The sequence below is a fragment of the Sebastes umbrosus genome, chromosome 10 (assembly GCF_015220745.1).
Source record: "Sebastes umbrosus isolate fSebUmb1 chromosome 10, fSebUmb1.pri, whole genome shotgun sequence".
NCBI classification, from domain to species: Eukaryota; Metazoa; Chordata; class Actinopteri; order Perciformes; family Sebastidae; genus Sebastes; species Sebastes umbrosus.
In genome coordinates, this window is record NC_051278.1 from 28,647,748 (window position 1) to 28,660,153 (window position 12,406).

The following is a 12,406-nucleotide window of genomic DNA, read 5'->3' on the forward strand; positions in this document are numbered from 1 at the left end:
TGGCAGAGTATTTATTTTTTTATTAAATATTTTGTTTTATTTTTTGAAATAACACTCACACAACATACACACCCTGTTAACAGGATGTATGTCACAACCTTTAAGTAATCATCACATTGGCTGTGTCTCAGGCAGTGGAATGTAGACAATATCAGAACAAATTAACTCTTATTTTTTATATATTTCTCACAACTATAATAATTATTTCATAGATATCTCCTTAATTTGGTATAAGCACACAAAATATTCTACAAAATCAAAAAATCTAATTTGTTAAATTGGAAAAAAACAAAACTACAGTTAAAACTTGTAACGCTCACATCAATGTTATTTGTCATTCAGTTTTTTATGTTTGAAGAAACAACTGAATTTTATTATTTTATTATTGTACTTTTTTCTCAGTATGAAATAAACATGTCAAACACTGTAAAGCTTTAGTCATTTTTTTTTTTTTAAAGAAAAACAAAGATGCAATATGGACTTCAATGTTATATACATACACAGTACAAAAGCCTTTTTGTTTTTAATGAGGAATTATAATTTGATCTTTGTTTATCTTATTTATCAGCAACACTGAATATTATTACAGCTCCTTAATTTCCTGGAAAGAACTATGTAATTAGGTACTAATTATAGGGAAAATAAAGACAGTGTTCAGTTGGTGCACTTCCAGTTGGTTAATTACAATTAATTGCTATTGCATCCTACAGAGAATTTTATTCAGCAAACAGTAGATATAAAATTTGTTAAATAGACTAGCGTACAATTCATCTTATATTGAGTAGTTTCCAATAATGATTTCATATTTGTTTGTGTTTAACTTAAGCTTTTATTTCAAGGAAATTCTTATTTGTCCTATAATTAGTACCAAATTACGTTTGTTTTTTTCCCCCCAAGGGAGCTTCATAGGAACTTATTGTGTAAATACAGATTTGTAAAATAAAGGGTAAAGAATCACAAGCATATTGAAGCGACAACGTTCCTTATTGAAGAAAAAAATAACAAATACACTCACACACTATTCTCTTATCATGTAAAGATTTTAAGGTAAAGTAATGCACTTCTCAGACACTTAAACAGCTCAATGTGATCACGTGCAATACTGAGGCAGTTATGTAATAAGTAACATCCTTTCAAATCAACAATGTTTAGAAAACAAAAGCTTATATAAATAACAGAAATATACACATAGTTTATAAAAACAAGTTTCTTCACTAGGCTACCTTAAGTTATTACACAAGAAGGATACTGTAGCTGGTAGTGATGTGCGGGTCGACCCACAACCCGCGGATTAGTGGGTTTGGGCCAAACTTACTAGAAAATATCACGGGTTTGGGCGGGTCAAAAAAGTGAATGAGCAGTGCTCCAGGTAAGTTATTAATAACTCATAGAAACATTGTGTGCAATAGTCAGCTCGGGTTAGGATGGTTGATTAATGCATATTTTTGCAGGTCGGACGGTGCGGATCGGCTATCATAAAGGGTCGGGTGGGTATTAAAAAATGCTGCCCCACACGTCACTAGTAGCTGGCATTATCTACAGAAAACTGTGGCAAGTGTGACTCAAATAGTAAACATCTGTCTTTATGGTCACAAACTAAGACAAAGAATTGGTTAAGTTACATGTATTTACAATAATTCTGGACTGAAGCTTTACTTATCAGGTTAGCTTTACTTGACAGGAATCAGTCAGCATCAGAATCCTAGATATTAAGGCCAAGCATATTGGAGAGACTCAGTGACAACTTGTCATTTTCATCTGATGCCGAAATTTCTGGGGCTACCAGGCTCACGACAGACTCTGGCTTGTCTACCTTGAAAGTACCTCCTCTCACCAAAGAAGAGTCTGCTTCTGAAGAGGCACCGACATCAAGACTCGGGGAGGCGAGGTTCAGATCGATATCTGTTTTCCCTTCGGTCGGTGAGGCGTTAGCTGATGGTACTTTTTCCTTTGCCATTTTCAATCTCTCCATAATGTCAATCTTTTCCCCTGCTTTTGATGTTGCGTTTACTATTGGCAAGCGGATTCCTTTGCTGAAGACATAATCCTTTTCGTCTGTGTCAAGTTTTGGTAAGCTTAAGGTATCGCCAATTCCTATAAGGCCATCAATGCTGTTCCTTGGCAGTCTGTGGATTTTGAATACAGGAACCTCCAAATCCGCATTAGACACATCAGTTTCAGAGTCACCACCACTTTCCTCTTCATCAGTCCCTGAACCAGACTTTAATCCCCATTTGAAGGGCCATCTTAGCTTACTTTTTGGGGAACCTTTAACTTCAGCACCTGCTTCAGTTGTGAGATCCAGTTCAGGTGTGTTGAGGCTTGTCTGCACTTTGGGAGCAGAAACACTTACATCAGGTGAACTGATCTCTCCTTCAACACTGGGAACTTTGACCTTCACATCAGGTGAGAATTCAAGATCTGCACTTGTATTAACCTCTGCTGCTTTTGTTTTATTCCCTAGGAAGTTCAACTTTGGAAACTTCAAATTTGACAATTTGGACTTTTCAAGATTGGCATCTACATTTGGAGCGTCGAGTCCTTTGGTATCTCCCATAGCAGCGTCTATGTTGACCTTTGGTGCCTCGACTCCAGCCTCCACTGAAGGATGAAGACTGGGAATTTCTACGTCAGGACTTGAAAGACCAAGTTTTGGAAGCTTGAAATGAGGCAAATTAAAGTCACCCAGATGTGAATCAAAATCTAGATCAGGTGTTTTTAACTGTGCATCAGTTCCGTTGGGCAGGTTGAGATCCATTCTTGGAGCTTCCAGTTCAGTTTTTGGAAACCTGGCGTCTATGTTTGGTGCTGAGAGGTTTCCATCAATATTTGGTGAAGACAGGCTGAGATCTGGTGCTTTCAAGTTGAGATCAGGTACCTGGAGGGCTGGCTTTGGTGGAGCCAGACTGGGTCCCTTTACAGCAGCTTTGGGCAAATTAAGGTTCACATGTGGAACCTTAGTCTGTGGGGTAGAAAGACTGAAGTCTGGTACACTGATATTTGTTTTGGGGGTTGGAAGGTCAATATCTGTCTTAAGATCAGCATCCAGATCTACATCTGGAGTACTGAGATCTCCTTCAATAGTGGGGGCAGACAGATTAAGGTTAGGTGCTTTGGCATCAGCTGTTGGTAATTTAAGATTTAAATCAGGAAAAGAGACACCGTCAGCATCAACACTGTGATCAGGTCCGTTTACCTTCGGCCCCGATAAGCCAAACTTTGGGAAATTTATTTTGGGTAGCTTGAATTTTCCAGCTGAGGCATCAACCTCTGGAGTTTGAAGGTCTACTTCAGGACCTTTCAGATCAGTTCTTGGTAAATTAATGTCAAGATCTGGTGCATCAAGACCAATTTTTGGTGAAGAAAAAGCGAGATCTGATGCTTTTAGGTCTACATTAGGTGCATCCACATCACCTTTCGGTAGGTCAAGACTGGCATTAATGTCTGGTGCTTTTAAATCGGCATCAATGTCACCCTTAGGACCCCTTAGTGTGCCAAATTTGGGTTTCTTGAAGTTGAACCATTTAAATTTTCCATCAACATCTGGAGCATTTATGTTTTCCAGGTCAGCTTTTGGTAAATTTAGATTTACATCTGCTGCATTTAGCTCACCATCAATCTTTGGAGCAGTGAGACTCAAGTTAGGGGCTGAAAGATCAGCATCTAGATCTGCATCGGGACCATTAACCTTAGGAATTGTGACTGACCGCTTTCTAAGAGTAGGCCATTTGAACTTCCCAGATTGAGCCTCAATGTCTACATTCGGTGCTTTAACATCAGCTTTGGGTAAATTCAGATCAATATCAGGTCCATCAAGTGATGCTTGAGGAAACAGACTGAGATCAGGTGCTTTTACATCAGCATCAAGGTCAACATCTGGGCCTTTCACCTTTGGCAGCAGGAACTTGGGCTTTTTGAGTGTTGGGAACCTGATTTTGCCAGCCTCTGGTGCTTTAACATCAACATCAGCTTGGGGTAAATTCAGATCAACATCTGGTGTGCTAATCTCACCGTCAATTTTTGGAATGGAGAGATCAACATCTGGTGTACTCAGATCTGCATTAAGGTCCATATCAGTCTTGGGGCCATGAAGTTTGGGTTTCTTCCACTTCCGATGAGGCCAGTTAATTTTCCCTGATGGCCCATCAATGTCAAGATCTGGGGCCTGGCAATCTACATTGGGGCCATTAAGGTCAGCTTTCGGTACATCAATGCCACCCTCAATTGTTGGAGTTGAGACATTTAAATTGGGTGTGTTTAGGTCTCCATCTATGCCTAAGTCTGCATTTGGGCCGTGAAGTTTGGGCTTCTTCCATTTATGATGAGGCCAGTTGATTTTACCAGATGGGGCATCAATGTCAATATTTGGGGTTTGCATGTCTAGATCAGGGCCTTTAAGTTCAGCTTTCGGCAAATTAATGTCAAAATCTGGGGCATTTATTTCACCCCCCACTTTTGGAAGAGAGGGATCAACATATGGTGTGTTCAGGTTTGCATCTAAGTCCAGATCAGCTTTTGGGCCATGAAATTTGGGTTTCTTCCATTTATGATGAAGCCAGTTGAATTTACCAGATGGGGCATCAATGTCAAGATTTGGGGTTTGAACATCTAGATCAGGGCTTTTGATGTCAGATTTGGGAAGGTTAATGTCAACATCTGGTGCACTTAGATCCCCGTCAATCTTTGGTGTGGTGAGGCTGAAATCAGGTGCAGAGAGGTCAGCATTTAAATCGGTATCTGGTCCTTTAACTTTTGGACCTTTCAATTTCCAATCCATCTTTTTAAATGGGGGCCATTTGATTTTGCCTCCCTCGATATCAGAATTTGGTGTTCCTACATTTATGTCAGGACCATTCAGATCCATTTTTGGCCCATTTAGGTCCAAATTTGGACTTTGAAGATCTAATTTTGGGGCAGACAGATTGAGGTCTGGTGTCCCTAGATTCCCACCGACAGAAGGGGCACTTAGATTACCAGAAATGTCAATTTCTTTTTGTGGTGTTTTTATATGAGGCAGATTGAAGTGTGGCATCACAAATTTTGGGGCCTTGTGTTTCAGGTTGCCTGTCTTGATTCCTGGTTTCTCAATGTCGAGTGAGGCACTCGGGGTGTTGAGTTTGGGAGTTGAGACACTGACATCAGGTGCTTTGAAGGTGCCATCTAGATCTCCTTTTATATCTGGTCCAGTCAGTCCTAGGGAGGGCATTGAGAACTTGGAACCAGCATTAGCTGAGGGCTTGTCTAGACTGAGACTGGGAAGGTCTCCATTGAGAATGGGACCACCTATTTCACCCCCCAACCCCTGTGCAGCATTTAGGTTTCCACTCAGGCCATCAAGGGACAAAACTGGTGCCTCAGCTGATGCATCCATTGACAGATCCTTCTTTAGGTTGAGCATCTGTTGACAATGGAGTGATAGATGAAGTAGGTTAACATCGATTAAAGCAGCTCTTGTGTCATTAATCAGTTATGAGCTCAGTTAAGTTTATACTACTCAGTTATTATTGACACTGTGTCGGACAGCTGCTGTTACTATTAATACAATTTATTCCAATATAATTCATTAATTAATAAAATGTGTAAAGGAAGCATTTGTTATGGGACTTTTGAATTGCAGAGGAGAAACTAACATCATATCAGTGGAGGATGACTTTGACTAGAATAATGCTAGCTTATAGGCCATACAACAGTCTGCTCACATCAGACTGGGTTCCCTCATGCAAATTACAAAAAAAAACATATTTTCTAGCTTACCGCTTGTGGTATATAGCCAAGCAGATAGTTTTGGTTCTACAGTATATGCCCAAGTTTAGGGCATACTATTCATTACTTATTGCAACTACTTTTGAAATCCCACGACTAGAAGTAAGTGTTTCTTTTTTAATTTGGGTGAACCAATCCTTGTGATGTTTACCGTTGCCGGATCTTTGAGACCTAATCCCAAGGAGTCAAGGCCAGCACTGGCGTTCAGCTGCTTCTTTGTCAGAACCTTCATGTTGTTATCATATGGCTCCAGGACCTTCAGGATGTTCAGCACTTCATTTTTGCTGAGGTGGTCTAGGTGTATGGTGGCTGCAACAATCTCATCGCCTGGAACACGTAGAAACAACTCATCAAAACCAGCATTGTTTCTATCTTTTCCTTAAGTCCCTTATCTATAGACACTGGCTGGATTTGCAAAACTGCAGCAAGAATAATATATGAATTGCAATATTCAGTTTATCTCTCACCTGCTTGTAGTCCGCTTTTTGCAGCGACTGTGTCATCTGTGATTCCGGTAATGACGACTCCTTTCGCAGAGTCGTCTAGGACCAGGTTTTCTGAGAAACTTGTACTCTTGCTGTCCCCGCTCTATGTTTAAAAGTGGTTTACAGTACACAAGATGAGACAGGCACCATTTTTCAATTTTTCAAGCTAAAGATAGGATCAGGATAAAGACAGTTTGTCATGAAGATAATTTCTATCATATATCATATTTAGATGTTTTATGTTGGTTTTTACTTACCATAATTTCTTAGTTGTATTTACATCCACATATCACTGAATTTATACCGAAATACAACCATGGACACTCCAAAACACAGCGAAGTTATCTGTGAAACACCAGAGAAAAGTAATTTCAGTTATAATTTGTGACATTATTATTACATATTATCTGTGACATTACTATGCTATGTGCCTTATGGAAGATGAAGATGCAGAGAAGGATTTTAACAAATGATCATGTAACCAAAATTGAAATTCATCATCATTGTTCATGAAAAGCCTTTCCTTCTTCTATTTAGATTCCTTACCAAGAATACAGCCAGCAACGTGGTTTTCATGTTATTAATAAAGCCCCTGTTTAGGTTTCCAGTATGTAATTGGTTAAAAAAATGCACACTGTGAATATAATAGAAGTGAATGTGGAATGGTGATGGGCTACGGTTAAACGGATTTGAGAAGTAGTACTGCCAAAGGACAGGTACCTTGCATGTGTCGCTATGTATATTAGGTTTAAACCTAAACAGACATTTAACCAAATTGCTTAATACTGTTTGATTTGATTTATGGCTTGTTTTCATGTCAATGTAACCTACAGTATACTTGTACAAGCTAACCTAAAATGATATTTGACCCCAGATGAACACATAACATGAAGGTTGATTTTGAAGATGACAATAGTGCAAACCATCAAAAGTTGTAGTATGAATATAGCACTAGCTGAAGATCTTCATTATAGATTCTAGAAATTATTTTCATCAGCTGTCTGTAGCTCTCAGTACGGGTCAGTTCATCCCTCTACCCATAGATCCCTGCCTGTGCACAGAGTTTTTTCGCCCGTCTTTAGCGGCTCTTTCATTTTCTGACCCTGACTGTCAGAGAAACAACAACAACGCCCACACACCGTATCGCCTCACGCTTGAGGAATCCAAAGCCTCTGCCAGGTTTTGTTCAGTGGAATGTATGCATCTAAAACCAGTTGGTTTGGATGCATTCTGACTGACATGCCACACCGCTCGGTGCACATACACAGCCCTCCCTTCAACCACACCCCAACATCTTCACATGTAAAATGCTGATGTAAGTCACTTGCAGCATGGTCGCATAAATAACGTCAGATCAGTCTTTAGGTTTAGTAATACATGGGCTGTGAAACAAGTCCTCCAAAAAAAGAAGAAGGGAATCAAGGATGTTTTCTTCCACTAAGATCCAAACTGTCCAATAATGCTCCAACAAAAATCTGTTAATCGGTCAACACCCAACAGTGTTAATGCAACAACAGACGCTCCTTCAAAAGCTAATCAGGTTCCCAAGCTACATTAACAACATGTAAAGTAATTAGTAACGTGTTGACAGGTATACATAATGCATTTTTTCTAAGGATATATAGAATCAGGGCTCAAAATAGGCACACATCAGGGGACTATGGGTATTATATCACCTCACCCCTAAGAATCGCTGAATTTCCTTTCCTGCACAGATTTCCAAAGAAACAGGAAATAGAATTATTAACAAATGACATAAGTGCATAGTGGCTTCAGGCTCTATGCATACTTTGTCAAACGTGTGCTTAACAGGTGTATCCTGTGAGGAGGGTTGCAACATCGACACTGATGCCAACCACATTGACTAACAGCAGGGTGTGAGTCAGATGACTGCAGAGTTTAGTATGTCCCAGCCAGGACAAAAAGCAAGTCACACTGACAGATTTATTAGCAATACTGAATAAATAATTTTATTTACTGTTTATTCTTTAATTTGATCAACTTATTTTGAATCCTCACTTGTTGTTAATGCCAGTAACTGCAACACATTTCCAAAGACCTTGACTTTGCAACCGGGCCGTGACGTATCAAAACACCATTTAAAATCCTCGTCTTTTAAAGTTTTTTTTATTTTAAAAACAAAATTATATAAGGTTATATGCCAAGAATATGGATCTAGAACTGACACCTTTACTACTTTAAGATTTCTTTAAACCCAGTGTGTATCCTCGCACCAAATATTTGCAAGTCATAAAGTTACAGTTTTCTTCCTTGATCCACACAACATCGATGATCTGAAGAAGAGAGCTAGAACACCTGTCTATGTATCAAAAATATATTTTAAATTAAAATTCATAATGCACAAGCTCTCTGTGTATACATTTTATTTTTTTAAAGTCACTAACAACTTGCTTTTTAAGACCTAATTTTAGCAATTGTCCTCCCAAATAATCTCATCATGGAGTCTCACATCAACCAAAAAAGAGACAACATATTTGTGGACTCACCGTATGCTGCTACAGACGTCTCCTTAAAGAAAGCCCAGGGAGCGATGTCTCCTCAGTGTATCACTGCTGCTCTGTCAGGCAGGATGGGTTGGATCTGCCAGTTAAATGCCTATAAGCTCAAAGCAAGCCAGCAGAACAGGTTAGGTCAGTACCGCCTCTCCTAATACCCCCTTTCCCCCTTACAACACACACACACACACACACCCCCACACACACACGCACACATACACACACGCCTCAAATTCAAACTATGTCACAGAGAGCATCTCGCAGGCCTTTTGGCAGCCGAAACCTGACTAGAAAACACAGGAGAGAAAGACATAGCAGAGAGAAACACACCACTCCTTCTTAACAGGACTAACCAGGTTTACAAAGAAAAAACATGTGGCAACACTGTGTCACACACACAAACACTTCGCTCGCTAACTTCATCCATTTTGACAGCTGACATTTTGAATTTGGGGTTATTTAAACATTTCTTCTGAGTAGTTCACGGGGGGCTGGGAGTGGCCATAGAGGGAAAAAAATATATAGGCTATATCAGTTTTAATTCGCTACCTCAGTTTGATTAAATCGCTCCCATGTTTGGATTAATTTGTGGGCACGAATTTAATAATTAAATAATTTTGGCAGTTGACAAGGCCAAGTCATAAATTCCAGCTGCCACCTGCTGAAGGCATTTGGTTGTAGATAGTTAGAGACTTCTTTCAAGAAGCTTTACTTCAACACATGTTGACAACATTTGCTTTGCAAAAGGGATTATTGTTAGTAAAAAGGCAATGAATGAGTATATTGAGAGCTTATCTTCACTGACTTGGAGGATGCAATTGACTTTATATATATATATATTTTATATATTTTGGTCAATTGGAAAACTTCATGGTTACTGGTGGATGTAAATGAGGAGTGAGGCTGGTCTGTCGTGTTGGCTCTCTGTATATACACTTATCTCGACAAATTTACCAAAACATGGGAGAAAATTTTATTAAATTGAGGAATTACAATCTCATGCGCACAAATGAATAAATCGTGAACCACGGCCTTGATTTACATATTTTTTTTTCTCTCTATGGCTCCTCCCGGGTTCTGTAGTAGTTAAAGGATTGTAACAGTGTTTTTTGCATGATTTTACCATTACAATAACTTACTTTTTAGCAATGTAAATAATATTTTCATTATTCCAAGCTGCTGTAGTTTAGATTCATTTTTGTACGTGATGAAAGTCAAGTTGCAGAGCTTCCTGTCTGCAATAAGCTCCCATTGTTGTGTGTGAAGACTTTGCAAATCATTCAACACTCATTATCACACTAGCATGTAACAACAGTAAAAGCAGACATGATTTCATACCATAGTAACAGGAAGTATTATTTTACTTATATTATTATTATTATTACGGCACCGACCAGGGGTCGGCGAGGCCCTATTGAAATCGCTATGTTTGTTATTATTATTATGCAAATAAATCACATTTATCACTAAACGTGCTCAAAAACTAATGACACTTTGCACATGAAGTGGTGAAAATTCATATGTTTTATGGATTCTGCGTATGCGGGTGGCAAATTGGCTCGATAGCGCCCCCTATTGAGTAGCCCCAGCGACGTGTTTCACCTAGATGTATGAAATTTGGTAGGTATATCTAGCATGTTGAGACGTACAAAAAAGCCTCTTGGAGGTATACCGTGAACCCAACAGGAAGACGGCCATTTTTGAATTTTAGTTGTTTTTTTTTTACCATTTCCAGGCACTGTACTTTAACGAACTCCTCTTACAGATTTAACCCGATCAACTTCAGATTTGGTCAGTACAATCTTAACACCTTTGTGATGAAAAGCTGTTCAAATCTTGAGGTTTTTCTGAAACGACTTTGACATGGCGTGGCGGAGAATTTGCATGATTCGCCATTAAACGACAAACTGTTGTAACTTGACTGTACTTGGTCCAATCTGCCCCAAACTTGACCTACTTTATAGCAGTCCAGGCCTGAGGACATATACATGGCAATATTGACTCATAGTCATAGCGCCACCTATTGGCAACAGAAAGTCATGATCTTTAATTGGTAAACTAAAATACTATGGATTCAGACCAAGTGCCATCTCATTTATGAGGAGATATCTTTCATGCAGAACACAACACAAACATCTCAAAAAGCAAATCCATTACTCTGGGATTTAGTCATAAACTGTCATCTATGCCCACACTGAATCTCTACTTGGATGGTGAACCTACACAGGTGGATACGGTTACATTTCTGTGATTAATAAGAGATAGTCCATTTTCATGGGTAGAACACATTGACACGATTAGTAGGAAAATGGAAAATGGCATCTCCATGGCAAGAAAATGCCTTCCCTATGTTCCAGCACACATTCTGGGACAAGTACTTAAATCTTTAAGTTCAAGCCACTTGTATGGTCTTCTGCATCGAAAAGTGTACTGGGGAAACTGCAAATTACCCAGACTAGCAAGACTAGTCTTACATTGCCCAATAACAATGAACACAGACAGTGAGCATCGTAAACTCTCATGGTTAGAGAAAAGGTCACATTCTTTAGAACCTGAATTCTTATATAGTGAAATTTCCAAATTTAGTGATGTTCAAAGTCATTTCACTAGATCAGCAGGTGATATTGTCTCATTATGACGAGTGTCATATTCTGTTTACTGATGAGGAGGGCACGTTTGATATTTGTCGCTGTCCACTGACAGGGGGTTCGTTGTGAAGGGAGGGAAGGGGCATCTAAAATGTCCGTAGCCCCGCGGCCTCAAGTACAAAGACATGAGTTGGGTATCAATGTCTTCTATTGTTTGATTTTTCCTTTTCTTATCTCTCCTATTTTGCAAATGAAGATTTTAATATAATGACCATATATGGTATTATACAACCTATTGTTTTACAGAGCTCCACCTGCACACAACAATTACATGAAATGATACTTGCATTATTCATAATTAATACCTTTACTTTGATACTTTAAATACACTTGGCTGATTATAATGTACTTTGCGTAAGACTACTGTATTTTCACAGTAATGTATTTTGTACTGTTGCTACTTTATTTAAAGGATCGGTGAGTAGGATTTAGGGGTATCCCCCTAAATCCTACACACTGAAGACCTTTACGTAAATAATCTGATTTGGATTTCTTTGGTCTAATTTGTGTGGTCCGTGTTTCAACAGCGTTTCAGTTTCATGTAATCAACAAGAATTTACAAAGTAGGGCAGTCTAATGGAATACAATATGATGGTAGTGAAATAAATACTAGAGAAGATTTTATTGCTTCCATTTTCTCCTTACTAAGATACATATTTAAGCAATGCGGCATGAGTCACTACCCAACCCAATCAACGTGTAATACAATGTGCACAGAAGAAATTGAGAAGGGTGTTGTCAGTTTAAGACAATAGCTAAACGATGAGCAATAGAAACTAGGAGAGGAGCGAGTTAAGCGCCTTTACTCGCACAATGACTTCCTAAATGAAGGATGTTTATAACAACCATCTTTCACATACGGTCGGAGTCACAGAACACTAATAACACAGTGGGGAGACAAAATAATGTAACTGCCTCATGGAAAAGAACTTCAGTTCTAATCACAGCTACAGCTCCTCTAGTTTGGTTTAGAGGCCCCGACACACTAAGCCGA

At 39.0% G+C, this 12,406-nt stretch overlaps 1 protein-coding gene across 2 annotated transcripts in view; it reads right to left on the bottom strand.

Moving 5' to 3' along the window:
* The window catches only part of si:ch211-125o16.4 (neuroblast differentiation-associated protein AHNAK), a 23,727-nt gene continuing 11,321 nt past the window's right edge, over positions 1 to 12,406 (bottom strand). Inside the window, exons 1-5 of one of the 2 annotated variants that reach the window (XM_037782999.1) lie at positions 8,756 to 8,913; positions 6,506 to 6,593; positions 6,231 to 6,351; positions 5,915 to 6,090; positions 1 to 5,398 (exon numbers count right to left, since the gene is read on the bottom strand). In XM_037782999.1, coding sequence (XP_037638927.1) covers positions 1,703 to 5,398; positions 5,915 to 6,090; positions 6,231 to 6,351; positions 6,506 to 6,508 — 3,996 coding nt within the window. In that variant the 5' untranslated portion in view covers positions 6,509 to 6,593; positions 8,756 to 8,913 and the 3' untranslated portion in view covers positions 1 to 1,702. Of the gene's footprint in view, positions 5,399 to 5,914; positions 6,091 to 6,230; positions 6,352 to 6,505; positions 6,594 to 8,755; positions 8,914 to 12,406 lie in introns of those variants that run through there. The other variant, XM_037783000.1, reaches the window with a different exon arrangement.